We start from the raw sequence: 17,280 nt of genomic DNA on the forward strand, positions 1-17,280 counted from the left end.
AGCTCTAATAAGTTCATTTCAGTTCAGTTCATTTCAGTTCAGTTTATGTTTAATGATATTGCTAATGATATAAAGCCAAATTTCATACTTTTAAGCTTATATACAACAACGACAATAATAATAATAATAATAATAATAACAACAACAACAATAATAATAATAATAATAATAATAATAATAATAATAATAATAATAATAATAATAACAAGAACAATAACAACAAGAACAAGAAGAACAAGAACAAGAACAATAACAATAACAATAACAATAACAATAACAATAACAATGACTATTATGCGGTTATACTATATTTCACTTAATGACTATTATACCATATTTCATTATTTGACGAGCTAGGAGTAAAAATAGGATCAAGTTAGTTTTTATATAATTATATATATGCTAAAATTTGTGATATATTTAGATAAAATTCATGTTATCAAAAGACAATATTTTATATTTAATTGATTTAAACTGGAAAATCTCATTTGCCAATTTTGTTTGCGTGTCATTTAAATTATTTAATCATAAAATAAATTAATAATCTCGTATTTAATTAGTACCACTAAAATGTATTATCCTACATGGCGCGCTGAAAAAATTAATCCTATGTGGCTCTCTAAAAACTTGGGAAAAACTCCCCTTATATATATATATGTATGTATGTATGTATGTATATGTATGTATGTATGTATATATATATATATATATATTATACAGGGGTTGCCCGGTTAACATTATAAAGGTTACTTTATTTTTTTACACTCGACGTCATATGGTGAGGCCAGCTGCACACAAAACATGCTGAAAGATTTAAGTGATTTCGTTAATATTAATTATATGAAACAATTTAATTTTATTATTATTTTTGGTAAATCAAATAACAATCAGCTTAAAGTAATCTCATTAATATATATTATATGAATAAGAAAAAAAAAGTTGGACTAATATTTTAGGTAAATATTTATGGAATAACTAAGAACACCAAATAAAAAGGAAAATATATATTACAAAAATAATATAAAAGCTTTGAAATAATATTATTATAGTTGTATAATAAAAATATTCTAAAAAAAAGATTTCAGCTAAAAAAAAAGGAAAACTTTAGAGGGAAAAAACAGCACTAGGGTGTGACACGTGGCACCCCCGGTGTCTGTTTAAGTATTAAGTTATTGATTGATTGATGATTAGATTAATTGATTGATTATTGATGATATAAAGACCCGCCCATTTATTTATAAGCCGGATCTAACCCATATTATAACTATGACGGGTCATGGCTTTTAAAGGCCTCGTTCCTATTTCCTACCCCTCTCAGACTCCCAGTTATTCTTTGAAGCGCACTCAACGTTCTCTATTGAAGCGTTCTCCGTTGAATTTTATCCTTGTATCCCCAGTTGAAGCAGCTTCAAAGGTAAGTTGTTTGTTGTTGTCATCATCATATCAATTTCACAATCTAGGGTTTATATTTTAATTTAATTATCAGTGCTTTAAGTTTAGGGTTCGTAAATTCTTAGATTATGAAACATCATATCCAAAAGATAAGAAATTTATGAGCGTTCTTTGATTATTGAATCAAATATCCCTAAAATTATGTATTTTTCGAGATAATTCAATATGAAATTAAATCTCTTTACCCTGGGCCTAGGGCGGCTGCCCCTCCTGCCCTGCCTCAGGGACGGGCCTGTGTGCAATGTAAGTTGATGTTGTTGAAAGAGAAGAATTTTACGTGTTCTTTCGATCATAATTTGATGATTAAGTCGAATTTGGTTGCTATTGTGTTGCAGGATTTGGTTAATAATCCTTCAATGTTAGGATGGAACTATGAACACGAACCTTTTCTATCTGGGGCCAGGGCAGCTGCCCCGGCTCAGGGACGGGCCTGCGTATACTTTGCAGCATCAATTACTTCCCATAAGACCAGTGAATTTGAATTAGTACTCTTGGTTTCATTTTTTATCAGCATCCTTAAAAATGATAAGACTTCGTTCGAGGTTTATTAATTTTCTCTTTATGAATTGCACATTTGAAAGCTCGTTGATATATGTTGATTTTCATTTTGTAGGTTCAAGGTGTATTGCATATATTGCAGGGTAATTCTAGCCCCTTGTTTGCTTGGGACGATAATCAATGTCGATTTTATGTCAAAACTGGGATGTATGTTACTCACCTCTCTCAAACAAGTTTACATGATGTTCTCCATCAGTTTTTGTATGCTGCCACTTGTTTGAGGCTTGTAGAGCTTGTTGTAGAACGAATTGAGAAAGAGGGGAAATACTTTCCTACATTGAGGGCATTTGGGAGCTCAGTTTCATCTTGGCTCAAGGTTGATTAGTTGTTTTGTTTAGCTGCATTATATTTTCTCTGTTGCATTGTTTATGTTAAAGTTTAAAATGCTTTGATTTTTGTAAACTAAATTGTCACATTGTTAACTTATATGAATAAATAGTAATATTGGATTCCCATTTACGGATTTACCCTTGTTTTGAATTGTACAACACAAATTGCTAGCTGTAATTGTACAAATTAATGTTCATATAGGGAAATGCATTATACTATCTATGTATAAACAATTTTTTTTGGGACAAACCAATATATTTAATATTAACTTAGTAAGATGTAAATAGTATAGAGTTCTTGTTTGGTGCTTACTATATTGGCTTAGCTAGCTTGTGTTTGGAACAGAGGTTGCGAGACATTGCTTTGAAGGAAGATGTAAAGATAAATGACTCTGATCCAAGGACTGTTCCAACACTTTTGGGGATGGCTAACTCTTTGTCCAGGTTGGCATTCTATCTATGTAGGTTGTCCCTATACTATCTTAAATGCAATTCTAGTTTCATAGTAAACTTTGTTTTGTTCCTAGCTATGTGCATTTGTTGTTTGTGATTGGTATTGTAAATGTACTAATTTACTAGTTAGATTAATGGATGCTTAGCCAGAGGCATCTGTAGCGAGTGACGTGTGTTTACTGCCTAATGGCTACTCAATATATACTTCCAACACTAAATTTTGTAAAAAAGTAAAAAAATAAATAATTCTATGGTATTTAAATAAAAGTAAAAAAATTATTTATATATATGCACACTTTGATCATATCATGGCAGAGAAACATTGCAATGTACTCCAAGAGTTCAGTTTGTTTGTTCTAGGAATTGCGGATATTGTGTTATGTTCAGCTCGGCTTTGTTGCTTATCTTTTGCCTCCAGTCTTGTTTTTATGGTGTTCATGCATGTAGGAGGGGGTTTATATGCTTCATTGTTGTAAAAATTCCAGAATCTGGATGTCCTATACCCTTTATTGGCAGTAGAGATCTTTTTTTATCCTTGTATGAGCTGATGTGTATATGGTGTTTAGTTTGGAGTTGGGTACAATTATTTCTTTGCTTTTGCATAGGGATTATCTGACTATGCTTAATTTATCGTAGCCTTTGTTCAGGGGCTGAGTTTTTGTTACAAATGGTTCGTGAAGCTGTCCCGAAATTCTGGCTTGATTCTCAGCATTCTGCCCCTGCTGCTGAAGTGGCCGTCCATATCCTTGATCAGCTTTACAAGAAGCTAAATGAAACTTGTCTTGTGCAGGGTGGTGAGGTTGTGTTAAAGTAACATAGTTCTTTTTTATTTTCTTATTTTAATGGTTGTATTTTAATTTATTTTTTTCGTTTTTAATAACAAATTATGCAATTTTTAGGAGGACGCGTACAGGATGCTTCTATATTTATTTCTTGGAAGTCTATTGCCATATATTGAGATCCTTGATTCCTGGATTTTCGAAGGAATCCTCGATGATCCTTATAATGAGGTAATCTCTCGAGAAAATGAGTTTAGATTTTTTTATCAAATGTAATCTCAGGATTTTTTAGGCACTAAAGAAGTAAAGAATGATTCTCGGGGAATTGTTGCTCTTAGGATTTAGCTTGGGATGGGTGGGTGGATATACCCAGGGGTTGTATGTTCTTTTATGCTGCCTTTTAAATCATGTCCGAGTTTAAGGTGGAGATATTTGAGTTTCATGGTGTACGTGTATTGTGGGATGATGAGATTTCACAGAATCTATTCTGCTGTTTGAAATAAAGGCTATTCTGTATGGATATTCATCTTCCGTAGACCGTAGTATCATTACGTTACTTTTATAATAATATCATGCTGAGACATCTGTTATAGATCGTTATATTACCTTGTCATTTTGATCTGTCTGTTTTTTTTTTTTTTTTTTGGCAATTGATTAAAGATTTTATTAATCACAAAGGATAGAACAAAGACCACAACACCACAGAGGCTGGCACAAACTGCCAGAACCCCACCCAAACAACCTACTTATAATACAAGTCTAACAAATATTTGTGTTGCTCATGAGAACACCTACAAGCAACCTTGAAACTAATATCACGAAAAATAGTAGCTGTCGATTTACTCAGCTTACTAAAAATGAAATTATTCCAATTATCCAATACAACCAAATAGCATAAATGCTTTCCACAAAAAGCATCAAAAAAGTTTATGCTTGACTGTATCTCACTTACTGCACTTAATAGCCCACTCCAACTCTGTAGCAAACCCCTCTGACTGCCTGGAAAGACTGAAGAGATGTAATACTTGCTGCCAAACTTGTGCAGAAAAAGAACAGTTAAAGAATAAATGTTCAGTAGACTCCAAGCCCTGACCACAAAGTTTACATGTTGAATCTGTTATGACATTTCAAGAAACAAACCTGTCCAGAGTTGATAATCTTCTCCAAATAGCTAACCAAACTATAAATATTTCTGGGAGTAGCACTGTTGTTGCAGATGACCCTTCTCCACTGGACCTTAGGGAAATTTCCACTAAGTTTCTGATAAGCACTTTTAATTTAGAACTTCCCATTCTTCACAATAGCAGACCACCCTCCAATATTGTCGTCAATGATCTGTTGGCAAGCTAAAATTTTCCTCAAAGGCCAAGACATATCAATAGGGCTTTGAAACTCACTCAGGGATCTACGTGTCATATAATAATTATCAATCCATCTAACCCACAGCTTATCTTTCTTGCAAGAGATATCCCAAAGTAGCTTGTAAATAATAGCTTATCTGTCTTTAATTTAGCATATTGATAGTTTAATACAACTGAAGTAACATATTAGAATATACAATAATACTACACACATTAGTTAATGCTTAGGACCTCTAACTTCTGCACAAAATAGAAAGACAAGGTTATGTAAAACTGTAAAGTGTATTTCAACCATAATCTGTGTAAACTTGTAAAGTGTATTATAATTATTTTCCACTTATAATAATTATTCAAATTTTAATTTTTTTGCCTAAATTTTGAGTGTTAGTTTGTTACCCTGGGTTTTTTTTTACTACCCATGTTTTCTCTAGTTTCACTTGCCTTATTTTACTTTCTTAATTGATTTGTCCTGCTCCACTTTTCAGTGTTTTCACTGATGGGTTGAATGACATTTCATGTTGGCTGATCCCAAATCCTTTTGGGTTAAACCTTTGTTGTTGTAAGATGTTTGTGGTAACTGTCGGACCCAGAGTGGTTCTTTTTGTTGCAAATGCTCCCAGTGAAGAAAATTTTATGCAACATTTAGTGGCAGCAAAAAAATTTTATGGGTTGTTTATTGGCTTGTCGCTATGTTTTCTTGCTATTGCGGTGTTATATATTTAGATGTTTATAGGTGTATTATGAAATTTCCAGTTTGCCCTTTTTTTTATCAGACATCTAGATACCTTCACACATGGAGTTTATTTTTCCCCATTTTGTTAGCACTTGTCCCTGCTCAACAAGGATGAATAAGTCTTACAATTTCTCTTTCTTTAATTCTTTACTTGTTGTTTTTCACTTTTGATATTCAATTCTTTGTTTTTTCTAACAGTTGTTCTTCTATGAAAATAAATCTGTGTCAATTAATGACACTGAATTTTGGGAGAAAAGCTATCTTTGGAGATCCCTGACACATCAAAAAGTTGACGCTGAGATCTCAAGCATGGCTCTTAAGCAGCAAGCATGCCCATTATTTATTAAGGACATAGCTAAGGAAATTGTTTCTGCTGGAAAGTCTCTGCAGTTGATCAGGCATGTTCCAATGTCTTCAAGTATGACATCACCTTCAGGAGGGAGATATCAGGACTTGGAGGGTTCTAGAAGTACTTGCGGTGTTTATGATCTTAGTGAATCCCATAGAGGGTACAGTACAGCAGGGTTGACATTGGTAGAGCTATTTTTTGTGTCTGTGGCTGGTATGATAGGTCATGGTGATCATGTGTACAACTACTTTATGCAAAATGATTTAGCCTCTATGATTCCTTGTTTATTTCAATGTGAAGTGGAGAAGCAAAATCTTAGAGGAATAGAGAGTGAGAGTTCTAATATGAAATGCCCAAGAAAGGCTTGGGTTGAGTTTTTGGATAGTACATTACAGGAAAGAGAAGCTTCTCGTCAAGTTGAAACTACATTGCCTCATTGTAAAAGAGATGTTGAGACTGGTTTGGTAAATGAAATCCAACTTCTGAAATCTTTCTGTCCTGAAAACCCTGTTATTATTGTTTGTAAAAAGTTACTGAACAAGAATAAAGATGCCTTAGGAACCTTGACCTTGTCAAAAAATGCAAATCTTCCCCCATTGAATGATGAGGATTTACGGGAGGCTGTTTTCAATATTGAGAACGAAGGGTCTTTATTAACCAAGCAAACCAATTTCATTTTTGGTTTTCAACATAGTGAGTCTCAATTGCTTCGTTCAATAGAAGAGACAAAAGTTTTAGAAGCTATGTTTCCCTTTCCTACAATTCTCCCTTCATACCAGGTGTGTTAATCAAATACTTGTTTGATGATATTATATGTGCTATTTTTTCGGATCACCTCTCCATAAATGATTTGTTATTTGATGTCAGGAGGACCTTCAGATGTCAGAATTGTTACCTCTCCAGAAAAATAGTACTTTGCCCTCCAGAATTCTTCACTGGATTCAAATTGCCGAACCAAAGGGTTCCCCACTTCCTACGGTTATATTGCATGAATGTCTGAAAGTGTACATTAATAAGCAGGTTCTTGCTTCCTATTCATTTAGAGAAATAAACATCAGTAGCAACTGTACAGGTTCTTATACAAATTTTTTTTTTCCCCCGCATACTTTAGGTGGATATTATTGGAAGTCACATGCTGTCAAAGTTACTCCAGGACTGGAGACTGATGGACGAGCTTGAAGTGTTGCGTGCTATATACTTGTTAGGTTCAGGTATTTTTTGCCATTTCCAATCATTAATTTGAGTATTATGCCCATGCTTATTAGGATTTGATTTATGGTTGATGTGGATGCTTATCTCAGGGGATCTTCTCCAGCACTTCTTGTTAGTGATTTTCAATAAAATGGATAAAGGAGATTCATGGGATGATGATTTTGAGCTGAATATAATACTGCAGGTGAGGGTTTTGAGAATCCTAGAGAGAACTTTCCTTGAAAAATTTGATTCTGAAGTTATACATATTTTTACTCTAGTCTATGAGGCTATGGCTTCTAGGAATCCACAAAAGATTGGGTGGAAGGATAGTTAATATGATAGTAGAAATAAGAATTGTAAAATGCTCTTAATTTCCCCTCCAACTTTGAATCACATCTTTTTATCTAAATATGATATCTTGAGACACTATGTTGGCCTTTAATATGTAATCAACATGCTTCAAGTAAAATAAGCAATAGACAAAAATTCCCACATTTCCTCTTAAATATATAAGGATGTCTCTTTATATTGATCGCTCCCCTTCATGGCTATGGCTTCCTGGTTTTCCTGCAATATTGAAAACTCCCTGATGTGCATCTTCTTTGGATCTGGATACATTGATCATACAAGGTTGACTTAGATATTTGTAATTATATATTAATAAAACGTCATGGAAAAAATGTTTGAAAATATATATTGAGATTAATCGAACAGCATTACACAATAACATATTAACATTTGATTTTTACATCTTAGTAAAAAATGTAGTTAAAATAATATTTCCTCCGTTTTTTTTTTCTTTGCACCATTCCCTTTATGGTATGCTTTCATAAACTTCTATCATGTGTTCACATACCAAATAGCCTTTATACCCGGTTTCAAAAAAAAAAATAGCCATTATACCCTTATCTACATTTGGTAATAACCAAAATTATCCCTACCTTTTTTCTCTCTCCTTTGTTTGTAGTCACATGGGCATTTTTGGTATCTTCACCTTTTACTCCCTTTCTCGACTCTTGTCCCCAAAAAGGTGCAAGTTGAAAAAAATAGAGGAAGTATATGAATAGTGTCTAGAAAACACTTTGCAGGTATTTAAAAACGGAGGGAGTTTTTGAATATCAACTGATCCAATCTTTTTTAATCTACTATTTGTTGAACCAAAGGCAAGGAAATTTTGAGAGAAGCTGAAAATGTGGAGATGTGTATGATTTATATTATTTATTTGTCCCGTTTTTTTTTGTGCTTATTAACAAGTCTCTTGGGCTTTATTTGGTTAGACATAGTTTGTGATAGGAACTTCAAGTTGCATGGAAAAAGTTACTTTGTTTGATTGACCACCTATCATGAAACTTGAAGTTCCTTTTGTCACTTGGCTCCTATGATAGTATGGAAGCGGGGGGTGTTGGGTATGTTGCAGTTCCATCTTTCATCCATCACCCAAAGTACATTTTTTGTTTTTTAAATGAGTAGTTTATAATTGTTGGTTCAAATTATTTTGTGTTTTACATGCATTCATTAAACCTTATATGATATGAAATTCATTTCCATGGAAATTTTATCAGAACTCTATATTAATGGAGCTTTTTTGGAACATGTTATTCCCTGCGAAAATCACCAAACAAGGCTGTGATTTATTTCCATCAGCTTTATTGGAACTTGGTCTTGGTTTCTGGCAAATTAGATTAAACTTGTTTTCTTTGATGACTGAACTTGCTTGCTTTCTTTGGTTTCTTAGCATCTTTTTGTTGTCTATTTTAGGAGTCTATCAGAAATTCTGCAGATGCCATGCTATTGACTGCGCCAGACTCATTGGATGTCTCCATCATAAAACCCCATGGTCTTGATGGTAGTGATCATCAGAATGCAAATGCTATTCCATCTACTCCTCGTAGAGGTCATGATAATATCTCGGGCGTTAATGGTCTTGATGTACTCAACTTCACCTACAAGGTCGGTTTCACAATTTGTTTTTTTTTTGGATATTTTTAGGTTTTATTGAGAATAAAGTGACCATCTTCATGAAAGACTTTAATCTCTTATGAAAAATTATCAACTTTGTTATATAATGGATCAGATTAAAGGTTGACTAAATTAGCTTTTATATTTCTTACACATGAGGCCTATAGTTTATTGATGTTTGGAAACTCGGCTCAATACCTTCTCTACAACTGACCTTTACAAAAACGTATAACCTAGATGAAGTTGGAAAGAGTAGGCGTCTGACTTGTCGCTTTTACTCTAAACATTGTTTCCGGGCACCCTTCAACTAATAGACATTCCTAGAGCTCCATAAAAAAGACTCTCTAAAACATAAAATCCCCTTTGTCCTTAAGTCAATTTGTCTTATTGTTTGCTTCTTAAGTTGCGGCCAAGTAGGCAATTTAGCTCTTTTTTTTGTACCATCCAAAATTTGCAGGTTGCTCATTTGTTTTCAGTGAATTTATGAAGTGTGTATATTTTAATGTCATAGGTTTCTTGGCCACTTGAACTTATTGCTAACACTGAGGCAATTAGAAAGTATAACCAGGTAAAACTTTGCGCATATAGTTTTATTTCTTGATTCAAATTGACATCAGTAATTGCTAATTTCTGAAACACATTATACATAGGTGATGCATTTCCTATTGAAAGTTAAGCGTGCAAAGTTTGTACTTGACAAAGTTCGAAGATGGATATGGAAGGTACACTTTTTCTTCATCTTGTTGTTTTACCTAGTTTAGTGACAGACTTCTTGGCAAGTATATATGAGCCATGCAAAATGTTAAGCAAAGTCAACTTTAATCTTCTTTCTTTATTCTAAGAATTTTTTTTTATCACAGTACTTATCAGCATCACTGCTCCATTCTTATTGGCACTTTTTTACAGAAAAAAGGTTTGGTGACAGTCAACTTCAAGCACCATTGGTTAGTGGAACAGAAACTTTTGCATTTTGTGGATGCTTTTCACCAATATGTGATGGATAGAGTAAGATATTTCTCCTTATAAAAGCTTGCATCAAGGAGACTTGTTAATTTTTCCATGCTACTTTTATGCTCCTTAGTACTGTCACTTTTTCCGTTTTCAGGGGAAATCGTAATGGATTTATATTCGGCCTTACTATTTCTGGACAATTAAGTAAAGTTTGGCTTGTTATTGACTTGTGACTAGACCTGGTTATTGGGCGGGTCGGGTCAGGGTCAGGGTCGTTGCGGGTCGGGTCAAAGAGAGTCGCATTTTATAGGGTCGATATCAGGTCGGGCCAATGCGGGCCGCGGTCGATATTGGGCAGGCCTACAAAATATCAATTAAAATAAATATTTGACAAAGCCATTATTAAGTATATATGAATATAAATTTATCTATTAAGAATGTCCATGATTGAAGATTAAGGTGTAGTTTGATGTATACCTTGCCTCCAATATTAAAACACCTTTATCTCAATTCTCCAGAATTTTTTTTATGACATGAATAGACCTTTTAGATTTTACAATGTGTTTGGATTAAGAAAGGGGAAGGAAAAGAAGGGGAGGGAAGGGAAAGGGAGGGGAGGGGAGAGGAGGGAAAAATGATGAGTTCTCTTGCTGCTCTCCTTCCAAATCTCTCCAATCTTGGAGAGATTATTATCTTACAATTTTTTCCTCCATTTCTCTCCACTCCAGCTCCCTTCCTTCCTCATTTGTTATCCAAATGAAAGATACCATCCCTCGATTTCCCTTCCCTTCCATTTCCCTCCATTTCCTTCAATCCAAACAAAGGGCTAGAAGATACATGATCTACTCATTCTACTGTGCTAGCCTTGGTAGAAGCGAAATTTTGTTTGGGGTAATTGGTAAGTAATATATAAACATCAAAACAGCATTATTGAAACAGTTTTCAGGGTAGTTCAGGAGCTGTACTATCAGCTGGTGTCTTGTTCATAATAGCTTGGTTACTTGGCGAGAAGTGTGAAAACTAAAAATTATGGGTGGTTAGTTAGTTAGGTCTGGATACTCTTCTAGTTTGGTGTGGGGTTGAGTGATGTTCTTTGCTGACATTAGCATGCATGCAACGTCCCACCTTATACCTAATTCTTCCAAGTGCCTCAACTTATAATATCTAGTCAGTGTTTAATAGTAGCAAACAATGTAATCATCTAGTCAGTGTTTACACGAGTTTCACAAAATGTCAATTTCATTTCCGTTTGGTGATGCAGGTCTATCATAGTGCCTGGCGTGAGATGTGCCAAGGTATTGCAGCAGCATGTTCTTTAGATGAAGTAATTGAAGTACATGAAGCCTACTTGCTATCAATACAAAGACAATGCTTTGTTGTTCCTGATAAGCTGGTATGTATCTTCTCATTTATCTGATATGTTATGATTTTATAGTGTCCACCCATTCTTAGTTCATACTACGGTGAAATTATTCCAACTACAGGGGGCACTAATAGCCAGCAGGATAAACACTATCCTTGGATTGGCTCTGGACTTCTACTCGATACAGCAGACACTTAATAGTGGTGGAGCTATTTCTGCTATTAAAACGAGATGTGAAATGGAAGTGGAACGTATTGAGAAGCAGTTCGATGATTGCATTGCCTTCCTTCTCAGAGTATTCTTTCTCTCCACTTCTTAGATAAATCTGTCTAAAGTCACTACTCACAAGGAAGTGAAGGAATTTTTATTCTGCAGTGATAAAGTATTAGTGGGAACTGGGAGGGTACATAGTGAAAAGAACTAATTTAAATGAAGTAAAATGTTGGAAGTAAGCAATGGTGGTTTTTTTTTTTTTTGTTAGTGATCGGGTATAAACAGCCCTAAGGGTTGCATTAATATATTTAATTACATATCCTAAAATGGTATAAATTTGGGAAATTATGACAAAAATACGCATAGATCAGTGTAATTACTGCTTGGTTTTCTCAGCTCTTCTTTTTAGCTGCATGCATTTTCTCTCTTGCAGGTTAAGAAGGATGTAATGATAATGTTATTTTTCTCAATGTGTGGCTTTACAGGTATTGTCCTTCAAGATCAATGTTGGACACTTTCCACATTTGGCAGATTTGGTGACTAGAATAAATTACAACTACTACTACATGTCTGATAATGGAAATATGATGACAGCCCCTGGATCTGAATCAGTGAAGTCGGGAAAGGCCTTTCCAAGCAGACCTGGGTGATTGGAATTCCCACGTTTTTTATTTTTATTTTTTTATTTCCCATTTGTATCAGAACAATCAGAACAACAGAATTGTTCTGTGTAATGCCAGTCAAAGGTAGAAGTTGCGCAACATGCCAACTTCCCTTCACAAGTTTTAATGTTCCAAGATTGCCTGAAATTTAGCTGATGATGCAGATACCCTTGTCATACTAGCTAAAGCAGGCGACATGTGAGGGTGAGGGTTTGGCCTAAAAGTTGTTCTGTGTTGCTGTATATAGAATATCTAGTTGGCTGTAATTACATGGATTTTGTGTATGTGTGTCAGTGTGTGTTCCAAAGCAATGCACTGATCGTATGTAAATGATGTAATTTATTCTTTGTGGATTATATTTTAGGGTGTTGGTGTTCTTGCTACTCGTTTCATGTACTCATTTTTTTCTGTGGTAACATATTCTTTTGTATAGGCCAGCATTTGTGGTTCTTATCAAGCATTTATGCCTGGCAGGGTAGCACATTGTTTTGGACAGGATGTTTGATCTGCCTTATAGGGGGTGCCAAACTGCCAATGATTAAAAGGTTATGGGTCATATCAATAGAAAGGAAACAAAGAATTTGATTTGCCTGAGACGGCTTAGTAGGAATTTGATCTCAACATGTTGCCCAGGGCATTGAGTTAATGACAAGTTGATCAAAAAATATACGAGTCTATTAACTATTACTAAAACAAAACATTGCTGACATCAGCAACTTTCAAATTATCCTACGTGTCATTCTAACATTAAAAATTTTCCCTCCATTTTCTATGTGTGATGTCATCATTTATTTTATTTTTTTAACCTCTACACCACATATTTTTCTAACCAAAAAAAAAATTACCTCTTTTTTTTTTTTTATGCAAATGATAAAACTTTATTTTATGCATTATAATAAAAATTAATTAAATTCCCTTAAAAAAAATAAAAATTAATTAAATCGTGCAACGCACGAGTCTAATCTAGTAGTAAAAAATAAAGGAAATGTTGAATTTTATTACCTATAAAGCACACATTTTGATATTACCACTCAAAAAAATTACTTCCCTCTGTTCCCTTTTGTTTTTGACGTTTGGAATTATGCGCGTTTATTAAGAAATTATGTAAAGTAGAGATATATTGGAATAATTCAATGATTGAAAGTTACAATTTTACTTTGGAAAATAATATTGTACATGTGGGGTGAAGAAAGTAAGAAGGAAAAAGAAGAGAGAGGAGAGAGATAGTAATAATGAGTATTTGAAAACCATTAAAATAGAACTAATTTGAAAACCATTAAAATAGAACTAAAAGTACAAATGCACATGACAAAGTAAGGATATTTGAGTATTTAAATTGTAAAGCAAGGGTAATTTTGTCTAAAATTTATGACTATAATAGGAAAGATACTAAAAGTAAAGAATAAAAAGGACACCTAAAATGGAAACGTAAAGAACAAAAGGGAACGGAGAGAGTATATTTCAAAATATCACCTCATAAATTAAATAAAAATTTATATCACTACCTTTGCCTCAATGTGGTTATTTTTTTTTTTACTGAGGGGCCTACTTTTTTTAATTTCCCTCTCTTTTTTTCTTCTATTTACACAAATTTCCTCATACTATTTTATCCCTAAGTTACTCTACTTTCATTTAATTCCTTCATCTTCTAACATTAAATCACTCTCAATCCTTCAACCTCCCCACCATTAATGAAACCAATCCCTAAATTTTTTTCTTCATCAACTTCATAACTACATTGTTGTCTGAATTACCTCAAATTTCTTAAAAAGGGGAAACTAAAAGGACAAGTCGCCATTTTTGGTTGCTGAGAAGGGACCGACATGGGCGTAGATGAGGGTGTTCAAAGTGTACACAAGCACAAGGCCTCCAAAATCTGAGGGCTAAAATATTTTACAAGCCCATGTTTTTGTTTTGTCTGCCGGTGTATATTTCACTTTTTTTTTACTCTTTCTCTTTCATGGCATACCTAAAACCATGCTATAAATGTTTTACAAAGTACAACTCAAATTTCAATTCTCACTGTACGTTCATTATACACCATTTATCACAGTTTAATTTCTGTTTTCCTTCTTTTAATTCTCCAATTTTCCAAACTAATCTTTAATTTCACATTTAAGTTTATTTCTTTACCAAAATAATCAATTAATTTTAAAATCATTCCTCTTTTCCACAAGTACACAATACTGTAAACTAGGTATGAGAATTCAGACAATTTTCCCATGTGCCTGGATAATCTGTATCAACTTATTTGGGTTTTTTTTTTCTTGTTAATCGTTTCAAAAAATTATGAGACGATGGTTAAATTTCTTCTTCCCAATAAAAAAAAATATATGCAAATAAAAATAAATATGAGGAAAAAATAGTCTTTAGATTATGTTGATAATACAAGAGGGTTTTGATTATATGATAGAGTTTGGTGAATTATACAAGTAGCTCTCAGTATAGGGTAGAATTTTGGTGAACTCCGTAGCATTGTGCATTTGTGCTTCATTGCGGATTGTCTGGTAATGTTTTGATTTCAAGGTTTTTTTTTTAAATTTTTTTTTATAATTTTATTATTGTTATTATTATTATTTTAATTTTTGGCAAGGTCTAAGCATTAGATTGTTTAATCTACTGTAGTTATTTTTTTATTTAGAAAACGATCTTAAAGTATTAGTTGATCTAATTTTTAGGTTTTTATTAATTTATTATTAATTAAACATACAATTTTTTTTTGTGTTTATTTCAATATATATAACAACATATGTATTAAAATATGTATTGTTCCCGTTAAAAAAAAAGTTACTTAAAGGGCCCAATTATATAATTTAGAACAGAACCCCTAAAATGTTCAAGATGGCCCTAGGACCAAAAGGTAGGTATCTGTTATAACATTGCAGTGAACATAAAAGTTGACAGATGTACGCAATTTTGGTATTATTGGTTCTTTTCTGTATTTTAGTTGATTGATGGTATTATTGCAATTTTGTGAAATGTTAGGGTTCATTGTTGAGTTGCATTTAATCATAGAATGTTCAACATGATTAATATATATTACCTCTGTTAAGTTTTATTTGCAACTTTTACTATATTTGGATGCTTAGTATTATTTGCAACTTTCCCAAATCTTTCCCTTTTTAGTAAGTTTTTTGCTGAAAAATGTCAATATTGCCCTTGTTTTAAAAATTAAACATTCACTTAAATGATTAATTACATTACACTAACAACTTAATCTAGATCTAACAACTCCCAACTTGGCTCTTTCTCTCTCCTCTCAATCACAAGTTCGCAGCCTCCATTGATTTCGACTCTGATCCAGCAAGCACTAGTAGCAACGTCGTCGTGGCTATGGTGGTTTTGGGGCAAGACTCCGATCCACATGTTGATTTGGTAGAATGGATGATTTTCTTGGGTTTGTGGGTATTTTGGGTTTAAGGGTTTCAATGGATTTGTGGGTGGTTTCGGTGATATATGGTGGATTTGTGGGTGGTTTCGATTATTTTCTGTGGGTTTATGGGTGGTTTCAGTGATTTTCGTGGATTATGGGTGGTGTTGATGGTGTCGGTGTTGATGGGTTGTCTAGATTTAGGTGGTTTCAGGGTTTCAGTGACGGTTTCGCTAGTGTCGATTGGTGGTTTAGGCCGGGTTTAGGGTGTTTCGGCAGTGTCAGTGGTTGTGGTGGTTTGTGTTTGGGAGTTTCGGCAGTGTCGATGGTTGTGGTGGTCTGGGTTTGGAAGTTTCGGCATGTCGGTGGTTGTGATGGTCTAGGTTTGGAAGTTTCGGCATGTCGGTGGTTGTGATGGTCTGGGTTTGGGAGTCTCGGCACTGGTGTCGGTAGTCTGGGTTTAGGGTGGTGTCGGTGGTGGTGGCTAGTCTGTTTTAGGTGGTGTCGATGGTGGTGGCTGGTCTGGTTTAGGTGGTTTCGGTGGTGGTGGCCTTGTCACTTGGTGAGTGGCTTGGGTAGTTTACTAATCATGTTTAATTTATCTCTCTCCTCCTTAATCACAAACCCTTTCATTCCATAATCACCATTATGAAATTTTGACTTGGGATCCGTCAAAGTTGCAAATAAAACTTAACGGAGGTAGTAATTACTTTATTAAAACTCAATTAAAGTGACTTATTGTTTGATTGACTATGTTAGTTTATTGTTTGAATACTTGATTGAGGGGATTGTTTAATTATTAAATGGAACACATATTGATATTACCCGATTATATGTAATTCGGGTAATAGTTAATTAGGGATTGTGTTATTTTCCAATAAAAATCTCTCGCCTCTGCTCTCCTCTCCTTTCCTCCTCTCTTTTAGTGTAATCCCCCGTATTTATAAATATATTATAAATGAAATTTTATTTTATTTATAATATTTATGTGTGTTTTTCCGGGAATTAAGTTTTGAAATTATTTTTGGGTTGATAAACGATTTTGTTATAAAAGGATTTTTAATTGTCCATTCTACAATTTTTGCCATACATATTAAACGAAGCTAGTCCATTTCATTTATAATTGACCCATTATTATTTTATGAGGCCCAACACTCCCACTTACCCTAACATCTCTCTCTCCTATGAATACCCCATACATCCCCAAATTTTTCCCACACTAAAAGGTTAGTAAATTCTCTCCTCTTTATTTTATTTCTTTATTTTCCCTTTATTTTTTTCCCTTTCTTTTCTTTTTTCCTTTTTCTTTCTTTCTTTTTCCCCTTTTACGTGAGTTTACACTCACGACTGCCTTGTTCTGCCGCCAACCACCACGCTGCCTGACCTCCGCCCGTCGCCCGCCTGACCTCCAGCGACGCTCCACCCAGCCGACAACCACCTTCCTCCTCCTTTGTTTAATCTACTTTGTACCATTTGAATGTATTAGTTTTGGATTTGATTCTATAGTATAAAGTTTATATTTTTAGTATCAAAATCATGTTTTTGATGTTTTAA

The 17,280-nt window shown here is 33.9% G+C and overlaps 1 protein-coding gene across 8 annotated transcripts; it reads left to right on the forward strand.

Moving 5' to 3' along the window:
* The first annotated feature begins 1,080 nt into the window (after positions 1-1,080).
* LOC110699027 (gamma-tubulin complex component 5-like) lies at positions 1,081-12,739 on the forward strand. Of its 8 annotated transcripts, none has more exons than XM_021876514.1 (17): positions 1,082-1,414; positions 1,788-1,937; positions 2,066-2,326; positions 2,686-2,800; positions 3,440-3,591; positions 3,692-3,802; positions 5,864-6,793; positions 6,882-7,034; positions 7,126-7,225; positions 7,316-7,410; positions 8,967-9,158; positions 9,679-9,735; positions 9,818-9,889; positions 10,074-10,172; positions 11,380-11,511; positions 11,603-11,776; positions 12,180-12,739. In XM_021876514.1, exons 1-17 carry the CDS (start codon positions 1,277-1,279, stop codon positions 12,342-12,344), a joined length of 3,096 nt encoding a protein of 1,031 aa, XP_021732206.1. In that variant the 5' UTR covers positions 1,082-1,276; the 3' UTR covers positions 12,345-12,739. The 8 variants fall into 8 exon arrangements, with proteins under 8 accessions (XP_021732255.1, XP_021732206.1, XP_021732215.1 ...); XM_021876523.1 differs by having other exon boundaries at positions 1,254-1,414; positions 2,686-2,783; positions 3,429-3,591; XM_021876563.1 differs by lacking the exon at positions 5,864-6,793 and having other exon boundaries at positions 1,081-1,414.
* Positions 12,740-17,280: the final 4,541 nt, after the last annotated feature.

This window comes from Chenopodium quinoa, unplaced genomic scaffold (genome assembly GCF_001683475.1).
Source record: "Chenopodium quinoa cultivar QQ74 unplaced genomic scaffold, ASM168347v1, whole genome shotgun sequence".
In the NCBI taxonomy this organism is placed as follows: Eukaryota; Viridiplantae; Streptophyta; class Magnoliopsida; order Caryophyllales; family Amaranthaceae; genus Chenopodium; species Chenopodium quinoa.